General features: G+C 41.0%; 1 protein-coding gene across 1 annotated transcript in view; it reads right to left on the bottom strand.

Annotated features, from left to right (window-relative positions):
* Positions 1-4,563: 4,563 nt before the first annotated feature.
* The window catches only part of LOC103802785 (cytosolic carboxypeptidase 6), a gene marked incomplete at both ends in the record, with an annotated part of 133,285 nt that continues 115,835 nt past the window's right edge, over positions 4,564-22,013 (bottom strand). Inside the window, 2 exons of the mRNA XM_009075307.1 lie at positions 4,564-4,726; positions 19,857-20,009. Of these exons, the coding sequence (XP_009073555.1) occupies positions 4,564-4,726; positions 19,857-20,009 (316 nt within the window). The remainder of the gene's footprint in view (positions 4,727-19,856; positions 20,010-22,013) is intronic.

The following is a 22,013-nucleotide window of genomic DNA, read 5'->3' as shown; positions in this document are numbered from 1 at the left end:
ATTTGTTTGGTTTTTTACAAGAGAAGTTTCATTAAATTCATTCTCTATATTGAGGCCATTAAATCAAAGAGGTGAAGTGATGTGCTTAAAAAAGCCAAACAAATGAAAACTGTTCCATCAAACCCTCAGTCCCTCTCCTGTTCCACTCAGAAGTGATTTCAAAGAGTAAAGCCATACACACAGATGACTAAAGGCCTATCTTTGAATGAGGGCCTTCCCCACCTGGAAGAAACTTGCAATTAAGATTAAAATACATACAAAAGCCATGGACATGCTGACAAATATGGTGCCTACCCATCTTGATGATTATTCTCCCCTACAGTTACCAGGCTACAGTCAAACCAGTTCTTGCCAGGTCTCCATCACATCCATCTTTCTGCTTCGTGGCTAGACTTTGGGAGAGTAAAATCTTTTATTCTCTGTTATGGGCTGCCTGCTTTGCAGCGAGGATCTAGTTCAAATACTCTAAGAAAGGAACCCAATACATTTTAAAGCTGTTGATGTGAGAGCCCTTTACTGGTTGCTCTCAGGTCAGGCTGTGACAGCTGCTGCTCACAGCTGTAGTGGGAACCAATTCTGGGTGTGCTGTCAGAGCAGCACTCAGTCCTACAGCTGGGGATTCATCCTTCCTCCCCCATTTTTATCCTTTGTTCCCTGCCCAGCTATAAGGCTAGTGTGTTTCAAGACAGCTCAGCAGCTGAGCTGCTGGTGGTGAGTGTTACAGAGCAGTTTACAAGCCTTGTGTCATAAGCCCTGTAAATGCCTAGTAAAACATGGAATTTAATGGAAGCATATCAGCTCATTTTAAAGCTTCTTCACCTGGTGCTGAGCTAACTGTTGCTGCGCTGCCTTTTTAATCAGTTACCACCAAATGTGTGCATGTGTGAGAAGGGTTTTAAACATTTCTCTGTCCACTTCCAGGCAACTAACCGACAAGCCTACAATCCTCTTATTATGCCTTCGAAACAGAGTCCATTCACTGTTATCTACACCGCATGTTATCGTAGGGTATTCTGCAGAGCCAGGCTTATAGAACATATCCCTAATGTTTCTCATACACCAGGTACATATCAGTTAGACACAGACCTACCAGGCACACACATACCTCTGCAGGAATGTATAACAGGACATTCAGGAAGCTGCACCTGATGCAGTGCTTTGTTTGGAAATACAGGAGACACTCCAGGAGTAACCACTACAGATATCATGCTAATTGAAGCCTGAGACATTCATGCAACAGTGTTAATTCTATATGTTAGGAGAGGCCAAAAAGTCAACACTCTATATGATGCTGTTATCCCACCATATATGCCCCAAACATACACCCCCTGTGCAGACTGATGGAAGATCCTTCCCTCCTGGATTTCATCTAAATAGTGCAGCCTCAGGGGCAAATTTGATTTCCCAGAACATGTCAGGTGTCATCCTCTAAATTCTGAATCAATTAATTTAGAATACATTCAGTCATAATAACCAGAGGAATTTAGAACTGATTTCTACTTCTAATGATACCTACCTGTCCTTTTAAAAGAATTTTCTTACTTATTGAAAAAAAGTTACTGTTCACACTAGCAATGTCAGATTTCAAACACTTATCAGACTGAAAGTCTGTCTCCCATTTTCATGCATATAAAGTATCCACTTGTCTCAAAAATTACAAAGTATGGTTCATTGACATGAGTCTGAACAAAATGCATAATCTTAACCAATGTAGAAATATGTCTGTTACATTCTCACATAGAGGTAAGTATAGCTCATAGAGTTAACATGTAAAACCTGAAGAACATGAAGAGATGTAAAAAACCCAGCACCAAATCTAATCCACTTATATAATGGCATGAAAGAGAGCAGTACTGTGATCTTATTTGCCACAAATGCTGTAAAGAAAAGAGGCTGACAGGTAGAATTACATGTCTCTTTTCAAGGCCATGGGTCCCCTGAATTCGAGGCTGAACCTCAGTCTGCACTTCTTAATCCAACACTAGAAGCTTTGAACAATCTTAGCCTCTCTGATCCTGTTTCTATTAAAAAGAAAAGAAAACAGACAAACAAACCCAAACCCCACACAACCCAGTAACATCACAGTGGGATGAACAAAGTCCTAAGAAATACATCTTTGAAGGCAGACTTCCAGAATACTTGCCCTATCAGTTCACGGTTCTTGGGCACGCTGTATTTTCTTCATTTATTTGCTTGACTCGCTGCCTGCATGTAGCTAGATAGTTAATAGAAGCAGTCCTGTCCTTGGAGACCAATATGAACTGACTGCCTCTGTCTTTGGTCGAGGTCCATTAAAAAATCTGAGCATTAATTAATCACTGGCTTGCAAATAGCTTGGAAGGGCTGTTACAGCTAAATTGGAACATTCTGCAATTGTTTTACTTTTGGTCATAGGCACTTTGGTGATGTGAAGCTTCTCCCCTGCCAGGACAGGATGTACATAAATCCAGTGGTTACTCCTGTGTTGGATCAGATCAGTCTAGAGACTATTCCAAGCAGCTCTATTTCTTTCTCTAACTGGGAGACTGCACATGTGAGGAAGAGCTGTCATAGGCAGCACTCTGGATAGAATTCCTTCATTGAAAAGGAAAGAACAAAACCTACCAGGGCAAAATGCCAGTGGAGCATACTCCATGAGCAAAGAGCCTCCCCTGCTTGCTGTCTGCCAAGCCAGTCAAAACCAGCTTCTTCTTTTCCTCCCAGCTAGGTGCAACTCTGACTGAGACTGCACATGTGAGGAAGAGCTGTCATAGGCAGCACTCTGGATAGAATTCCTTCATTGAAAAGGAAAGAACAAAACCTACCAGGGCAAAATGCCAGTGGAGCATACTCCATGAGCAAAGAGCCTCCCCTGCTTGCTGTCTGCCAAGCCAGTCAAAACCAGCTTCTTCTTTTCCTCCCAGCTAGGTGCAACTCTGACTGTAGAAATCAAGGCTTTAGCTTTTTCCCTACATCACCTCCAAGAAGGATCTCTGATCTGGGGCCTGTTTTCTGTGCACCAGCTGCTGATGGTCACAGCAAATAAACTGAGTGTAGCAACTCTGTCTGCAGAAGGCAAAGCAAGCCAAGCAAACAGAGATGTTAGACCTTACACACGAATCTTCTGTAATGTGAAGCGCAAACCAAAACTCTTTGTGGAAAAGGAAACTAAGCCAGCATGACCTACGAGCCATGAAGAAAAACACATCCAAGGGAATCATGATCTCATGTGTATAGGGGCTCTTTCCACTCCTCACTGTAAAAATTGTTCTTGATAAATAAGGAAGATAAATAAGCAGTTGTCAGTACAACGGGCACTAAGTGAGGAGGAAAATTAAAGGTGAATCTAAGACACAGGTTCTTGAAACACCAAAATACCAAAGTAAGAAAATAAATACCTAACCCTAACAGTAATGACAATTTTCCCTCAGCCTCAAGATATACTACACATGTGTATGTTGCAAGAAGCTGTTCCTTGGAAATAGTTAACTTTACTGGGCAAAAAGAGAGCTTGTATTCCAAATGCTCAAGCCTGATAAGTCATCTTAATATATTCATCCCTCTCCCTCCCCGAAATTTCACTTCCAGTGGAGAACTTAAATCAGAACCCCCCCAAATGACTAACAATTACTTTCCCTGCTCCCTGTTTCTCGTTCTTATTCCCACATAGTGTGCCCATATGCAAGGATGGTGAAGAATTATGTCTCATATGAAAATGTCCCCCTTGCTACCCTAGAGCTTCCCCAACTTCCGAAATGCAGTGGAGAGGTAAATAGGCAATCACAGCTAATCTTTCACCCTCTGCAGTGTTTCTAAACTTGTGGAAATTTCAAAAGCTGCCAAGATAAAATGACAAAATGAAATAACACACCCAAGCTTGAAGTATGGGCACTGGCTATTTGATTGAGCATGGTGACAAAAAGAAAAACATAAAAGCAGATCATAAGCCCAGTCAGAAAAATTCTACAAATTACTGATACATTGAGATAGCCAGATGGATATGTGTTTTTTTGAGGAATGAGACATTGCTTCTATATGAGCACTCAAAAATGGCAACTATTTTGTCAGTTTTGTTTTCAAAATTCATTTTCCATTTCTTTGTCAGCTGGCATTAAAGAACTGTCCCAGAGGCAGCTGCAGAACCTAGTGAATCCTTGCGAGCCTTTTGGCTGCAGTTCAAAGGCAGAGAAGATATTTTAACTCAGTACCAAAGATGCACTTTCAACTTGCTATTAAAACAATAATATAAACAGAGGGATAATGAGAGAATAAGGAGAGAAATGAAGAAAAAAATGGAAGACTGTGGAAGGGAATGGATCACAGGCTCTTCAGGACTAGTTTCTGAAATAAGTGTGTGAGACAATCTCCTACAAGAGGGAAATGGCTTATTTGATCTAATGTCTTTCTCTTCTTGAATTTCCACAGTATGGAGAATCAATATGAGGGAAATTAAAGCATCAGGAGCAGACTCACATTTCCACTTGTGTGTTCCTATCTCAGCAAACTCTTATTGAGATAGAAGTATTTACCTTAAGTGCCCCGTTTGTGTGTGCTGCAAGAGGAAGATGGATTTCAAAAGGATACATGCTTCTTCTGTGTAGGGGACAGCAGAAGTAGGTCCACTCAATATGTAGCTGTAGAATGAGACTTCCAGAGTGTAGCAGTAGGATGTATCATTTAACAGCCCACCCAGGAAACGCCGACCTGTCCCTGCTTTCACAGCATCTCTGTTGAATGATGTGCTGGTCTGCAGGAGGAAGAGCAAAGAGATGTAAAGAGAGGTCAGGAGTGGAACAAGGGAAGGGTTAGGAAGGAATCTGTTGAAATAGAAAGCAGTTGAATTCACATTGCCAAATCTCATTTACACTATATTAGACTATTTTTTGATTATGGCCTGGAGAGACCATTAATGGAAGCACAGTTCTGGCACTCAGACTATAAATAATGCCTTACAGACTTTCACTAAATTAATCTCAGTTCACTAGTAACATCAGTTTTTCTCCTCCCCTTTTGGATCACACAAAGCAAACCTGTCATATGCATGAGTTGAAAGTGAATCTTTCAGAACCCCCATACTCAAAAGTTAAGCTAGACTATTACTTGAATATTGGATTCCTTCTCCCTACATCATTCCCCTGTACCATAACCATTTCCCCCTTACCCCTTAACCTGGACTCTCTTAATCAAAGCAGAGATACAGTGGCATTTACGTTTTGGTGAAACTTTCTCACCTAAGACATTTGACTAGTTCTTAAATTAGGTCACAGAAATTTCCACTTCACTAACTTAAATGTTAACAGGGTGTTGCTCTCTGGATGGAAAAATATACTGCACTATTCTACAGCATTAGCAGCACAGTATAAAAGGCAGTATTTTGTGCTATTACTGAAGATCTGGCTTTAAGAACCCTATAGCTTTATGACTATTCATCTGAGGGGTGGATGGGAGGGCTCCAAGTATTTCCATAAATGAGTTTTAGCTCTCCTTTGAAGGCATGACATCTGGAGACTTAAGGGCAGCTCATCTTCAGGTTCATTGAAGTCTCAGAGCTTGTTTCTACCAACTTGACAGAAAAATGGATTCTGATTTCATTTCAGTTTTCAGACTCTATTCACAAACCTCATAACCTTTAGACTGAGCCAATCTGGGCTCAGCACAAGCTAGTGACCACCACAAAAAAAAAAGATCCAACTTGGATCTGTTGTATAAAAGGTCATAATATCTCCTGCTGTAAGAATTTTATGTTTCCAGTGAAACATAAAGGACCCTTAACATAGCTCACTGTTCAGTCATTGCGCCCATGGTGAATTCTTTGAGCTATCCAGTGTCCTCCTATGGAGCCTTAAGTTTAGTGAGATTCTTTCCTTGCTAACACAATGTTAATATTTATGACAGTCCACTTCCTAACAAAAACATGGAAAATAAGATTTCTTTTCTATTGACAAAATTAGATGCAGTGGTTCAAAATGTTAAACTTCTCTAGACTGAGAAAATCAGACTAATACTGAAATGAGCACCAATTCTTGATTAATAGTGAATACCAGGAGATATAAAGAATGGAAATACCTGTGGGTTTATTAACATTCTGAATGTCTCGAAGTCTCTCTCATGTTATAAAAAGGAAGGTTTTCCAGGTTAATTAGAAGAAGATGGAATTGGGTTTCTCATTAGCATTATATATAGGTGTTTCCAAATGCAACTTGTTGTCATTGTGGTAAAATAATATTTAGTTTTGTGGTCATTTTTACACAGAATGCATTCTGCTATGTACATATCATAGAATTCCACCAATTTACATGACAGAAGCCCTCAGAATATTCTGAATACCTATGGGACAGGGAGGTAAAGCACTCATAAGAAATGAACTGTTAATTTGATATATGGTATAAAATATTTTAGGAAGTCTACAAGAGGGAATGTTCTCTGCCTTCCTGCAAAAGAAGCCTTCAAAATACTACAGAGACCCTGAAACGGAGGGAAGCTTTGTCTTCATTTAAATTTCAGAAACATAAAGGAAGATGATCATTCTCTGGGCATTGTTTCCTCAGTCAAGTGCACATTGACTTCAGTAGATAGTGCTTCATGTTCAAGTAAATGCCAGTGGTGGAACTTTTAATGCATGAGGGCATCAGCTACTGATGGAGCCATCTCAAACAAAGAAGACAATGAATGTATCAGGACATGATACTGGGGTTTGTGTGCAGAAGTATCACTCACAAGGGGAATGAGCTAATTCTATGGCTGTATTTGGCATAGGTAAAACAAGGGAAATGTGGGAGAAGTGACTCAGGGAAGACAATAGGGACAGAAGTATTTCAGTGAGTAGGAGACTCAGTTACTGATACGGAGCATCTCTGAAGATTATGGAATCACATCAACTATGTTTAAAAACAAATTGTACAAGTATCTGCTGAGTATAACTCATGTCTTTGGTATACAGTTTGGACATGAGGTGCTTTTCCTATTTCCTGTGATTTTAATCAGACTAGAAGAAGGTTGCAAGTAGAATTCCTCATAGATGATTCTTGAGATAAATCTTACATAATATTTTCATCACAGTTTTTGGCACGGTAAAGGAGGACTATGCCAACAAAATTTGCTGATGACACACTGTGGAATGAATCATCATTATGGAGGAGGTTCTGAATATCATGCAAATAAAAAAGCAGTAGGATGACTTTGAGGGCCAAAGTGATTGTAGTCAGATGAAACTTGGCTGCACAAGTGCCAGGTCATGCACTCAAGCATAATAAAAAACAATCTCTGCTATAGACTGAAACCTTATCAGCTGGAAATAGATGAAGAGAGAGTCTGATGTGTTACTTCACTGAAGTGATTTTTGCTTTCTGGCAGAAGTTGAATCTAGTTATTGGCAAATTATACTTGCTATATTTCAAAAGTGAAGCATAAGTAGTTTAAATAATTTGCAGAAGGTTTTGTAAATGGTCAACCCCCCCAAAACAAACCTATAAACAAAACAAATTCAAGTAGAGTTTGAGTTTGAATAATGCTATTTTGTGGGGTTAGGGCTTTGGGGCTTTTGATTTTGTTTCATGGTTGGTTTGTTGCTCTTTTTTTTTATTTTTGTGTGTGTGTGTGTGTATTTTGTTTGTTTAATAGAAGAGGTTCAGTTTCAACTGTGCAAAGTTACTTGAAATGGCAATGGTATTAATAAAATCTCCTGTTCATTTCTTTGCCAGGCACTGCTGCACTTCCAGGAATAAAAAGCTGAACCTCCACTTAGGTGCACAAATGTAGATCTTGGAGCTTAACATTGTCCTCATTTTGAAAATGATCTGATGGAACAGACCAACTTGAAGTCTTGAGTAAAAAGTATAATCTCTCATTTGACTCAAGAAGGTTAGGGTGGAGAGAACATGACATATATACACACATGCTTTGAAATAGCATCCTGGGCTTGGCTCTAGATCAAATGTTGCAAGCCAGAATGTGATTTGGTATTTTAGACAAGAAGAAGAAAATTACAGGTTAAAGAGAATTTAAGTATTGACAAGAAAGGGCAGCATGTACTTGCTTGAGTCCAACCTTCTACTCACCGTTTCAGGTCAAGATAAATGGAGTGGAGAAATAAACAGGCAAAACTTTGACTCCTCACCACACTTCTTGGGGTTTTGCATGCACATTTATTTAATCAAACTCTAATCTGGAGAAAAGGTGTGGGAGGTGGCAAGAGAGGGGCAAGAACACAGGTAAAGAAGTCTACAAGTGAGTCTCTTGCTTTTCTGAGAGAATCTATTTTCTCTAAACCCCTTGCAAAGCTGAAGTCATCATTAAGCAAATGCACTGAGAAGGCACAGCAGGAAAACAGCTAAACAAATATTTATTTCTCCAAGGCTGAAACGCATGGGAGTGTCAACAACAGCAGCAGCAAGAAGTACGGTCTGGAGGGTGGGGGGAACACCAAAGACTTTGAAGTTCTTAAATAGTGATATTTGCATAAAATCAACAGTAATGCATTATTAAAACACACAGATACATTAAAGCTCACAGAAGGACTTTGCTTCCCAGCTGATGTGAGAGAATTCAGTGAACAAATAGCTATCTACAGGATCAGGAGCTGCCAAGCAATCCAGTGTTAAAAGAGCAGAGAAGTAAAGGTGAGGGATTCCATTACTTTCTGATGGGAAGAAACCCACCAGAAAAGCACACTTGAATTTCAAGCACACTTGGGAACCTCAAGGTGTGCCGACTGTCTGCCTACACCTCAGGCATTAGTGGCAGTTTCCCCAGGTCTTCCTACCAGATTTCATTCTTCCTCCTCATGCTGTGCTGAATACCTTCTGTATGACCAGTTTCCCCACTGGGAATGACAGTGAACAGCCAGGCAGTGCAAAGACATTTTTGAACCAATTGGACCTTATTCAGACATTGCAGCAGCTAAAGATGCATGGAGGGCAATAAGAAGAAAATATTTGCATGTAAATTCTTTCTGGAGTGGTTTCAAAGCAGAAAAAAACCTTGGCCCTTGATCAGATCTCATAGTGTGCCAGAAACCCTGTCTCCAGGGCAGTCTTGTCTCTTGGTAAGGACTCTCTACCACACAGTGGCTCTCCTCAGTGAATTCAGCCCCTTGGTAGCTAGTTTACAAGCTCAACAGCTTAGGCAGCTCCCATATAGCTGAGAGATTCTCTTGCTTTCTCAGCACTGCTTCATCTTTCTGCTAACAACTACTGAAATGAATGCCCTGAGCAGTCCATGTTCACAGACTAAGGGCAGGCAGGTTGCTGATTGCCTCTGCATGCCTGTATTAATCTGTCACAAGAGTGGCTCCAAAAGGCAAAGAGGGACAGCAGCAAATTTCTCAAACATCTGAGACTGAATTTGCCCAAGTCTACCCTTTGTAGTCCTGACAGACTTGGAATCTGAGTGGTTCTGCATGGCGGGAGCTTCAGCTGGTGAGACTTCCTCTTCAGTGTGACTTCAGAAGGGTCTTGTCTTGCTTCAGCATCAGAAAACCTCAGGTTGCACAAAAGGGAAAATAGGAGGCAAATCCCAGTAAATCTGGATTCACTTTTCAGCAGAAGAAAAGATGCCAAAAAGGTTTGAAATGCCAAGCAGGCTGTGTCCAGCTGAAATGTCCTATCCAATGGGTAGGAGCTTCTGTTCTACCTTTCAGTGATGGCAGGACAAAGGAACTTTCTCCTACAGAATTTGTTGGGGAATGAATCTTTGTCATCTTCTGAAATTGCTCAACACATTAAGAAAAAAGAAGCAAGGTATGATCACAGTGCAAGTCAGACCTTGCCAGGTTCCTAGCATGGGAACCAGAGTATGGGCTACAAATCCTTTATGATCAACCCTAAGCTGTTTCTCCAGCCCAGAAAGAAATGAAAAGACTTAGAAAATCATCAACCAAACAGAAATCTGGTCACAGGCTTTGACAGACTGCAGAAGATGAATTTCTGGTGTAGCAAGGCCTGGGGGGCTCCTGAAACCCAATGGTTAGATTTTACCACCTGTTCAATCTACTGCAATACAACTGATTGTTGATGTGCCCATGTAAGGAAGCAGAAAACTGTACATATCTTCAAAAATCTGAGCTCTAGTGTGCACATGAATGTTTCCCAGAAGATCATTGGTCCTCATAGAATATCTGCATGAAACTTCCCTATTGCTGATACATACAGAAGATGTATGTCTAGGAAGTGTTTTACAAAAGGATATAGCATGTTCATCTGGATAGTCAAAAATCAGAAAAACATGTTGGAATTGTTTCCTGGAGAAGAGCAGAGACAAAAACACTAAGAGGATTCATAAGTAGAGAATGGTTTCCTATTTCAACATGTCATTAAAAAATGCTGGGTCACCCCATGCCATTTCAATAACTATGTTTCACAATTGAGCCTAGCTATTCCTAAAAAATCCCACTCCAAACCCAGAAAAACTGCTCACATTTTGTTCATTCTATGGTTGAGCAATACACACTTTACCTACTGGAGTAAACTGGGATTATGCATACAAATGTTCTTCACCTATCAACACCAGCAGTAGCCAAGTGCAATCAGGACTCAATCACAGCCTCACCAGAGCTATCCTCTGATGCTGCTCTCATAGATGAGGAATAAGCTTTTTTTCCAAAGCAGGTCTGACCTCTATGAGCCCTCAACTCACTGCCCCAGTGTAGCAAAAAAAGCGATAATAAAAAAGTTAGTAGTTAGTGCTCTAGAAAAAAGGAATGACATACTTGTCATCAAGGAAGAATAGACGTGCCATTGGGAAATGGACTGAAGCCCAGACAATGTCAAATCCATCTTGCTGAAGAGTTTTACAGTATCAGCTATAACTCACTCACTCTCATTTTCTAGAATGCTTTATTGAACTCTGCAAAAGTTAGAAAGAGAGCACAGAAATGCACTGGCTTTGGAATCTTTGCTACAGAATATTGCAAATAGCAATATTACAAACTGTGACTCTTCTGTTTGTCTCTCCACAGGGAGCTATAAGAGGGGTGCAACTGGCAGCTCACTTTCCTCATTAGGACAGAGCTAATTCCTGCCATGATGTGTCCAGCAATCACTGCTTTGACCTTGCTTTTCTTGCAGCTGGTAACCCATCAAGCTGTCTTACAAGCAAAACTTATCTCCTTCTCTGGAAGCACTGAGGAAACTTCTCACTTCAAAAGCCAACTTAACTCCCTCATCACACCCACCTTTCACCAGCTCCATTAGCTCTTTTAATAGACTGGAAAGCATATGTGTTAGTGGTTTTTTGTGATAGACTATCAACTCCATGCCAGCTGGGTCTGGAGCCTTGGAAATCATGGCATTTGGGAGGCTGCTATCACACAGCCTTCTTCCAAATTATTTAACAAACAAACATATAAAATGTAGATGGAATTATTGGGAAAAAAAAAGAAGAAAATATGAAACGATAGAAAATAAAAGGAAAGAAAAAGGGAAAAAAAGGAAAGAAAGAAACCCCCCAAAGCAGACAGCTGATCTGAAGGAGGTAACAGGCAAAGAGGAAAGATTCTGGGTGCAGAGATGTGATGAAATGGGAACAGAGCTCAAAATTACTCCAGGATTCATCTCACCTTGCAGCTTTGCATGTTTCTGATGTACAGGAGGAAAACTTATTTCATCTCCAAATCAATTGTGACTACTGCAAATTAGGAAGAGGAGGTTTCGAAAAGTTCAGGATCATTGCAAAGAAGAATCCCATTGCTTGATGTTTTTCCAGATCCCTTAGGAACCGCCAGATTGGACAGGTATTCCTGTGAATAGGGCTCACTCACTCTCACAGATGACTGCAGTTGACAGCATTTTGTTTCATAAATTCAGTGCCTGGTAGGAAACACTGAGGTGGGCAACAAAGTTTGAGTTTAATTGGGAAATATTCTCTGATCTAGAATTTGATTCTCAGAAATCTGAGAAAAGTCGTGGAGGAGATCTGAAACAGTTTGACCTGTTCCAAGAATGTGAGAAAGCCTGAAGGGACCTCTCTTTTCAAGAGACAAGTGGCCTAAAATCCTAAGGGATTTTTACAATTCTACTACCTGCCTTTTAGCCTTCTTGCTCCTGCTCAGTGTAAAGCAGCGTCACATTGTAGGAGTGCCATGAACAGAGCCTGCCTAGTACCACATTCTCAGGCTTAAAAGTGCAATTGTCCTCAGAGAAATAACAGTTTAAAGGTACATTGTCACCACATACACATCTGCTCCCTGAAGGGCTTCATTATCCCTTTAATGTGCAGTGAAGAAACGCCAGATCTTACCCCTCCCCATCCCTCCCAAGTGTCTTTCAGTCATGCCTGCTTAAGTTTGCTGATAAAAACACATATTTGCATGGTCATTAGCAGAGAGGTTGGAAGGAGGGAGCTTTATAAGCTCTCAGTTAATGCCTCAAGACCAAAACTACCAAATGAGTTCTCTTTTTTTTTTTTTAGAAACTCTGTAGTTAGAAATGTAGCTGGGTTTCATGCTTCAGGGTTTCAGCTGTTCACCTGCAAGAAATCCAATAGCTGCACTTTTTACTGTTCATTAGTATCCGAGCTCTGTCGTACAGCTCCAGGACAGTTCTCCTCACCCTGCTGCCTCTCTTTGCACCTCTTAGCAGTTACACTGGCAGCACCAGTGCAGGGATTTGCCCTGGATTTTACATTCCCCAAAATTCATCCTCACATGCACTGAAACTGGTTGTACTCACAGCTCTCACCTCTCCAAGTGCTACAGCACTGAAGGTGTGTAGTGAGTTCTGTGGCTTTACCACAGCAGCTGACACAACTGGAATCCAAATCAAAACAGCAAACCTCAGTTAGAGTTCCTCTTGCCATTAGATTCTGCCATCCTGAAAACACACACACACACACACACAGTGTACTGTATCCCAAAACATCCTTCAGTGAGTCTTGCATCTCCCGGTCACCAGAAATGCACTTAGCCCCATGTGACAATGTCACCTACTCAAACATTAACCTATGCACAAACCCATCACCTATAAACCAGAGCATCAGTCTGGAACTCATCTCCCTTTAAAGACCCAGGCTGTGGCCACTGATATACACAAATAGGGGACCTGAAAATGCTTCAGGGTAATAATGAAGAAAAGGTCTGCTTTCCCCTCCTGTTTTTTTTTTACTAGTAGCAACCTCTGCTTCTGAGAGACATCTTCCCCAAAGATGCCAAAGCTGGCATTTGTTAGTCTAAGCTCTACAGAATAATCACACCATTTAGAAAATAACTTGAGTCTCTGGAGTTTTCAGTTTCTCTATTTGTCAGTAGAAAACGAGACGTTTCCTCAAAATATACAATAAAATAGCCTCTAGCAAGAGTCTGCAATGCTTCTCTTTACAATAGTTTTATGAGCGCGTGTGCAGTCTCCCAGGAGTGCTTTCATAATCATTTATACAAATGACAGAAACTTAGGACAATGAGAAGCAGAAAGGAAAATACAACCATCACACACACAGTTGCTTTGAATAGTCTGAAGAAAAAGTGGTTTCCTCTGTGGCAAAGAGATGTTCTGCTCACTTGTAGGCCTAAATCAGGAGATTGCAACCTTCCTAAGGAGGGACAGCATGTTGTATGCTGGTCCCAGGGCAACCTAATACAGCCCATTGCTCAAACTCCTTCTAGGCTCTTTCACTGCTCCAGAGTAGTTCTCTGAACCAGAGTTGTGTTCTGCATATGTTAAATATCATGTCGTTAAAGAGGTATTACCCAGAAAGATATACTGGGAGAGGGTTGGGTGTCCAGTTCTTAACCAGATTTCTACCCCTCCGTCACAGCACAGTTTGGCCCAGCCAAGGGAATTCACAGTGCTCTGCAGGAGAGGCAGTGTGCCTGTGAATGTGAAGGAGCTCCTTTCATTTGTGTTGCTCTGGGAGGCTGTCACCTGCTCCCAGCATGCTGACATTAGGTAAGAGTAATGATGGTATTTGAAAGTACACCATAAAATTGCTATGAAAACTTGTTTCTTCTGCGGATATTCTAAATTTCTACCTGTGTGGGGATAGAGAAGGGACTGTCAACTCCTATATGCACAAACAACAAGGCAAGATAGTACTGAAAGAAAATCCATCTGCTCAAACACTCCCCCCACCCTTTTCTTTGCAATACAGATTAGTTCAACCCTGTGTATACAGAGAGAACTGGACTTGTGCAGCACCACGTAATGGAGCAGTTTCATTTCACTGAGACTCTCCAGAGGGCAGAGTTCTTGTGAGATCAAAGCCTGTAACACTTAGAAGCACGGGCTGTGCAATCTGTTCCCTGTGCCACCAGAAACATGTTTCCTCTCTCCCCTTACCCAGCCTTCAGGATAAATAAATAAATAAATGAACTTATGGAGCAACACGGCCAAGAAGCAGCATGCAGAAATGCATCCCAGAGGAGTGCTAAAGCATATAATAGCCGTATTTGTCTTCCTGGATATGCCTTGGTATGAGACAACAAAAAAGGAGGTAGGATCATTTGTTGTGCTCAGGTTTTAAGAGATTTCTGAGTAGATCTGTTAAGCTTGCATAATGTTAACAAAACCTACCTGAACACAGCAGCTTTTGCCTTTTTGGAACAAGAGTATTGTTTTTCTTGCCAAAACAACAGAGAGGCACTTAGGAGATGGTGGTGCAAGGGAATATAGATTTTACTTCAGGATGAATTCTAGGCCTGAGTAACTTTCTCACTGCTTCCCCTTTCCAGACATATCCAACACAAGCTTGTTCTTTTTTATTTAGAAACAGATTACCGGGATTTGAACATTCAATGTTCATGAGTTGATATTGCTCCCTCAGGCACTTGTACCAGCACTTCCTTCAGACATGGCATGAAACACACTGGGGTTAGGAATAGGGATCACAAGACTAAGTGAGAGATGTCCACCCAGGGTAAATGATAACTGCCCAGTGAGGCTGCTATGGGCACATGGGAGGAGGTTTACTGGAATGAGCACATCTTCCCTACAAAAGCCTGGATGAGGTGGGATGCTGTGGAAATAACAGACCCAGAGTATGTGGATAAAGGGAAAGAAGTATAAAATATATAGCGATTTGGTTGCTCAGTGTTAGGTATCCAGACTAAAAAACGCCAAAACAGCCAACTGAAAAAAAACCCCTGCAACAAAAAGTACCAGGGCAAATCATTCCGTATCTGAATTTCCTCGTATTGCTGAGACAACGATCACCTCTAAAATATGCTTTAGGTCACTGCATTATGGCACTGAGGTTAACAGCATGTTTTTCTATAGGAAGCTAGGTGGGTTGCTGTCCAGAGATGTCACTATTGAGTGTGAGCCTGGTGTAAAGCACAGGGAATTTCTGGCAAAGAAACCAGACAGGCACTTTGGAGATCCAAGTTTTATTCTCCCATTTCTTCAAGAAAATCCCTTCCCATCTGCTCTCTATATCTTTTCCAGCATGAATGGAAGCTTTTGGGGTTGTTACCCAGTGCCCAATGTAATGGGACCCGAAGTTTTTATCAGGTTCTTTGGCTAACCACAGCACACAAAGGACAAACAGTATTTCTAAGGAAGGTGCTCTGCTGGGAAGTTGAATACAGGAAAATGAAATGAAAACTCAAAGGTATCTCAAGTGCCACCAGTCTGGAGTCCAAAGGGAAAAAAATCCCAACAAGATCAGGCCAAGTACCTCTGGCCAATCTTTTTCCTTTAACTGCAAAGAAAAGCAATCTTTACAAAGTGATAAAGCCATCCAAGAATGTCTGCCCTTGTTTCTTTTAAATGAACCAGAGAGAACAGATGGTCTCTTCTCATACTGTCACAGAGGTCAAAACTAGCCACCCCTACAACTAGCAGGTTCTTCAAATGCTCAAGTGCTTGTGTCTGGTCGTTATGACTAATCCACTCTCTAGAAGAAGAAAGGTCAAATGAAGAACACCCCTCCAAATACTGCAACTACTCCTAGCCGTGGCTGATGTGTAATGCACTCAGACGTGGTGTCAACAGCTGCTCCTAAAACCCAATGAGTCAGCCTTTCAAAAGAGCTTGTCAGCTCTCACTGTTAGAGCTTTCATACAGATTATATTTATTCCAGAATGTTTAAAAATATCCTTCTTAAACCTTGAAAATATAAAATGTTTTCCTTACAGATTTTTGTCCCTTTTGCCCAGGCAGCTGCCCCAGAATATCTCTTGTATTTATTTGGGAGCAAAACTTCCTAGCCCTTCTTTCACTTTCCTCTTCACATGCTGACAGCTAAACCAAAGGCAGGCCCCTGTTTCTGAAGTCATGTACAAATGAGGAATTTCTGGTCCCTTTCACAACTTATGCCTGCAAGCCACAGTCAGCCTTCCAGAGTGCTGCGAGGTCAAGTGTTTTGCCCAACAGATAGGGTACAGAGACATTGGGTGACTCTCATTTGGTTCTACAACAAGCATGTGGGTGCAAATTCCCTATCCATCCCCTACCCTAATCACCAATCTCCCTTGGATGCTGTCATTTAAATAAAAAGGCCTATTGGAAATGACAAGTGAAGAAAGCAGCCCAGGCATGAAATGCACTCTAAAGTATATTAATAGAAGGTTGCCAGACAAAACGGCACAAGGCATTTGATCGCATCATCTTAGGCTTGTTGTTCATGCTCCTTTGCATCTGGCTGCGTGATTTCTGCCAGATTCTCAGTTGGAGGAGCAGGCTAGGATTTGCCTGCTTTCCCAAACCCGTGCCGGGCTCAGCTGCAATCATGCAGAGCACTGAAAGAAATCCCTTTGAGTTGGGATTCATTCCGAACATGTAAAACCCAAATGACTGCTTCTCCAAAGTGAATCCCATTTCACAGCAAGTAGGTTATTAGTGTGGAACTCCATACAAGTAGCCTGCATTCAAAAGCCCTCTGCATTATTAATAGAAGATGAGCTTTTGACATCAAAGGAGAACCATTATGTATGCTAAACGGTGGCAAAAATTGTACCCGCACTTCAAACCTTTTCAGTTCTTTGTCCCTTGTAAATCAATCAAGGTTGACAGATGCTTTAAGGAGAGTAATCTTTTCAATGATACTGTCAATGGATAACATAATGGAACATTGTCTCTGTGCTGTGTGAAGACATGGAGCTAGTCAATTATGGACAACACTTCATGCAGCCGCCAGTTTTCACTTGAAGTGCTGCTGTTGAAGTATTATAATCCCAACAAATGGCCGCAGCAGCATACAATGTAAATGAGACCTCCTGAAGCTTTGGAAAATTAATTAGTAACAACAGTGGTCCATTCCCACACTTTCAAACACCAGCCTGGTAATATTAACGATGCACTTCCCCCCTTCCCTTTGAACAGGCACTAGGGCATATTTACATACACTATTTTTAGTCTTCAGCATATTTCCCCCCACATTTTATATGCAGGAAGCTCTGGATTCCTTTCCTCTCTTCACCTGGTATTTCCAACCAGTCACATAACCCACATGGCTGGAGCTGGAAACAAGAAAACAGACTTTTCTACTTGGAGACAGCAGTGATACACGCCAGACACTTTCTGGCTGTCTCCTTTTCCAAGACTTCTGTACACTCAGCTGCTCCAGGAAGTATGGCCTGGATGGATGGCAGGGGAACAGTTTCCAGTCTCAAGAGACCAGTAGGATGTCAGCTGGAAGTTGAATGTACCAAGTGCCAGTAGCACCTAGGATGAACTCTGGTGCACTGGATGCCAGCATATATATCTGACTGCCAGTTCCTACAGGAAGAAGATCAAGAGTCAAAGGGGAGAGACTGCACTGTTTATTTAGCTATTGGCTTCCATTTCCTACATCATTTTCTCAAAGATTTTCCCTTTGTCAACCAAGGCTTGTGCTAAGAGGAACACTTAATCTCTCACAGTAGCAGAGAGAAATCCCACACTTGAGCACAAAATTTCTCAACTCCTATCAATTGCAGGTTTTCATTGCTATGATCTGTGAATGCTCTTTATCTGTAATGTGGTTTTGAAACTATGAGGAGCAGATAAGAAACTCAATCACTGAGGTCTCCCCAGACAAGAACAGACTGTTCCTTGAACCCAACTCCCTCTCCTCAGGCTCCAAACAGCTGGAAATAGATGCAACTGCTGTCCCTCTTCATTTAAGATGGATTTGGTCTTTTGCACTCCGAACACTTTTCTGAGAAGCCCTTGCAGTGGTTGACTGCAGAAATGTTCACACTGCAGTAGTCCCCCAAATTCCAAAAATTTGTAGGAAAAGTCAAAGACTGGTCCAGACTTCTTCCCACTTTTACATAAAAAAGAGCTACCATAGAATAGAACTGGAATTTGGAGGTTTCAGGGCCTTCTTTCCTTTTGCTGGAACAGATCTGTCAAGAAAACAGTAACATATCTCCATTTCTACATTCACTTCCCTTTCAAACTCCACAGTGCAAGATGCACAAACACAAAACAAAAAAAATTCTCCTGCATATTGATGAGAAAGCTTTAGGCTAGCATTCTTGCCATGAGGAAAATGGCCTTTTTTTTCATTAACAGTTTGTTTTACTCGCAGACTTGTCTGCTTTTGTATCTGTTTTTAGATTTTGTTTCTCTAGAGCTAAATATATGGAATGGTGTGGGCCCCCATCCTCCTTCTCCCACCACCTCTGCCACAAGTTGGCTGGGGTGGCACTGCAGAGGAGGCAGGCACCATGCCCCAGATGTCCCTGACTTTGACAGGAGGTCCATGTTTATCCCTCAGTACCAAAAGGATGAAGTATAAGCTACAGTTGTATGTCAGAGACTGAGAAAACATGTGCTGGGTAACAAAGAGAGTTAAGAACATAACAGACATTAAATCAGGGCCCAAACAGCAGGTTTTTCTGCTCTGTTTTGGTTGGTACAGGATTCCAAAACAATTTTTATTGGGGATTGTTCCCATTATATAGCTGCAAAATATCACCCACTGCTTTCCCTCTTCACAGCTCATGGCCTGGCTCAGATATGTGTCTGAATATTCGTTATTCCAGTCAAAGCAAAATGGAACACTAAGCATCTCATGCAAAAGACAGTCCACTTAAGCAAAGCTGCAGTGCACAGACTGAAACAGAGCAAAGGATTGCAGTGTAGAAGGAGCTTAGCTAACAGCTCCACAGGTGTGCCAAGTGGGCCAGAAGCAAATAAGCTGTTGAAGGCAGTCTTTGCCATTTTGTGCTCTACTTGCACAGCTTTCAAGGAAAACTGATGCACAAAAGAGGCTGTGGAAAGGGCCAAGATGTCATACTTGGACATGAAGTTGCAATGCACTAGACCAGAGTCTTAAATGTACTGACATCTGCAAAGTTACTGCAACCAATGTGTACTAGGGAGAATTCTACTCTATTTGAAACTTGCTCTGAAAACATATGACCCTTTTCAACTAATTTAGAGGAGTTTGCCATTTATTTCCAATATCCAGAGATACCTACACATACTTCCTTCCAAGTTACAAGATATGCATCGAGCAATTGTAGATTTTCATGCAGAACAGTTTTCCATGGTAATATCAAAGAATTTCAAAAGCATAAATTGCCTTTGCCACAACTTTCAACAGGAGATTATCTAACATTTTCTTTCAAGCTTATTATTTTTACTTTCATTTGCTATTTTATTATTATTTAGAGTGTACAAGTAAAAAATATGACAAAATAATATAAACAATGGAAGAATAAAGCTGATCCACTTGAACAAAAGACCTTGTGACAAAAAACAAAGTGTTCCAATACTTCAGAACCAAAGATTATAATATGGAAGATGAACAGTCTGCTTTTGTTCATGTGCTTAATGACATGCATAAGATCACAACTTACTCCTTCTGGATAAGGTAAATATAAGAGGGAAGATGGTAGCTAATAATATCAAAATTTTAAAGCAACCTTCTACTGAAATAAAATTCACACAATCCAATAAAGCTAGAGTTTTATCATGAAAAAAGATTAGGAAAAATTAATTCACAGAAGTATTGCTTACATAAGAGAAGTCTTCAGCATTCTGACAGAGTAGCTTGGGAAAAACAGCTTGTCGCTGAAATCTTTCCTCATCTTCAAAGATGTTGCCATACATGAAGCCATTCATCATGGTGGAGTGGGCATGGATGTCAATATAGAACTCCAGGTTAATCTTCTGTTGAGAGAAAACAACAACAAAACATTCAGCATGAGATAAGTCATAACTGTTATATAGGTGAAGCCTCTCATAAATCCAATACTGCCATTCTTGAACCTAACCATGGTGCCAGCACCAGAGAGCCATGCCAAAGACACTGTGATGCATTCAACCATTCATGCCTCGCTGTGGGTGCATGTGAAATACAACACAGAGACATGACAGACATTTTTTTACCTTTTTTTGAGAAAGTTGCAACATTTTTCACAGGACAGGTAGAGCCAAAGCATTATTATTCACTGTGATACAGGGCTTAGTGCCACTGATAAATATATGCACCTTCCATTTCTAGAGCACGATTGTTTGGGCAGAGCTTTGCCATCTCTGCAGAGTTCTGCATCACAATATGCAGAGGTAGCCTTCTGCCAGGTAAGACAGGCTCAAAATTGTGTAAAGACTTCAGTATTTCCTGTGCAGTATATTTCTGCTTATAAGGAGAAATACTGCAAACGTTTTGGTCTTACTCTGTTTTGTAGTTATAATTCAAGAGAACAACTCCCAAAAGCAAGTGCCTTGAATGTCTCTCTGCTTGTAGATCCCTATGTGATTCTGCATCAACTCTTGCTTTAAAACAGCAGGACCCATTACCACAGAAGTGCCTGCTCTCCCCATACCCTTCTCAGAGTCAATGTTCACCTTTAACACTATGTACAGTGCCATTGGCAGCAGTGAGATGGCATCATCCAGCACTAAAGAGTGATACCAGAGCAGATGCTACTGGGTTGACCAGTTTCCTCAAACTGTTGCAACCTCTGGACCTGAAGAAATGATGTCACTAGACAGTGACAAACCCACCCCTGTCACCTGGCCACCATATGGCCAGCAAGAGCCATGCTGGCGACCAGAGTTCAGATCTCCCTGCCCCAACAGGGGGATGGAGAAGAGCTCCTTTGGCAGGAAATGGCTTATGATGCTTATCCCTGTATCCCCTGGCAGCTAGGGACCCTGGCCAGTGAAATATAGCATGAAACTCTGCAGTCACAAGTCTCACCCACACAAAGAGCTTGCTCAGGCTACTGGAGAGTACTGAGCTATGGGACAGTCCAATGCAATATGAAGGCAGATTGCATTATGCAGTTCATGTGACAGCAGTGTCAGCTCTTCTAGAGTCTCTGATGGGGGGAGAACATAATTTGGTATGTGAAACTAATATGATACAGATTTACTTTCCCTTGGCAGAAAACCAATGTACAATACACAGAGACTGTTTAGTTTAATTAAACAGCCTAGAGAGAGTAATATTGTACCGTATTAAGCCTCTGCTATGTTAAAATGTTAGCTAATGCAATATCAATATCTGACCATGCTTCATAGGAAAAGGAACATTTGATTGTGTTTGACTCTAATACAATAAATTGTTTGCTCCTGCCAAAACATTATGCTGTGCTATAGAGGACCAACACTGCAATAAAGCACACATCTGCTATTTGGAGATATAGCACTGAGGAGAAAGATTAGCACTGACAGGATGAAACACCACATAGGATTTTCTTCCTCTCCAAGCATACAGAAATTAAACCCAAGATTGAGTAATACTATTTTTCATAAGATAATTTCCCCATCACAAACAGAATTTGATGAGATCAGATGCACACTGGCACATCACCATAAAACAGAACATGTTGTAGAGTCTCAAAACAGTGATTTGATGAAGTGAGCAGATAATCTAGTTAAACTGGGTATTTGTAAAGCATGAATGTCCTTCACACAGAAGTCAGTGACCTAAGTCATACTTATTTTAGAACAACTAGACAAAATTCTTTATAGGAACATACCAAGATAAAGTAATCAAGAAGCACAGTGAGATATCTAACAATAGACTACTATCACCTGTGTCTTTACACAAATAAAAGTGCTGGTATATACTGTATGATTTGTGGTGGGTCATAGTATACTTATTCATCTATAGAGTTCAAGTTGTTTCCAAAAGAAGGTGGCTACAAAGAGAGATGCAGAGGCACA

This window comes from Acanthisitta chloris, unplaced genomic scaffold, assembly GCF_000695815.1.
Source record: "Acanthisitta chloris isolate BGI_N310 unplaced genomic scaffold, ASM69581v1 scaffold13665, whole genome shotgun sequence".
Classification (NCBI taxonomy): Eukaryota; Metazoa; Chordata; class Aves; order Passeriformes; family Acanthisittidae; genus Acanthisitta; species Acanthisitta chloris.
This window is presented reverse-complemented; position numbering and strand designations above follow the sequence as displayed.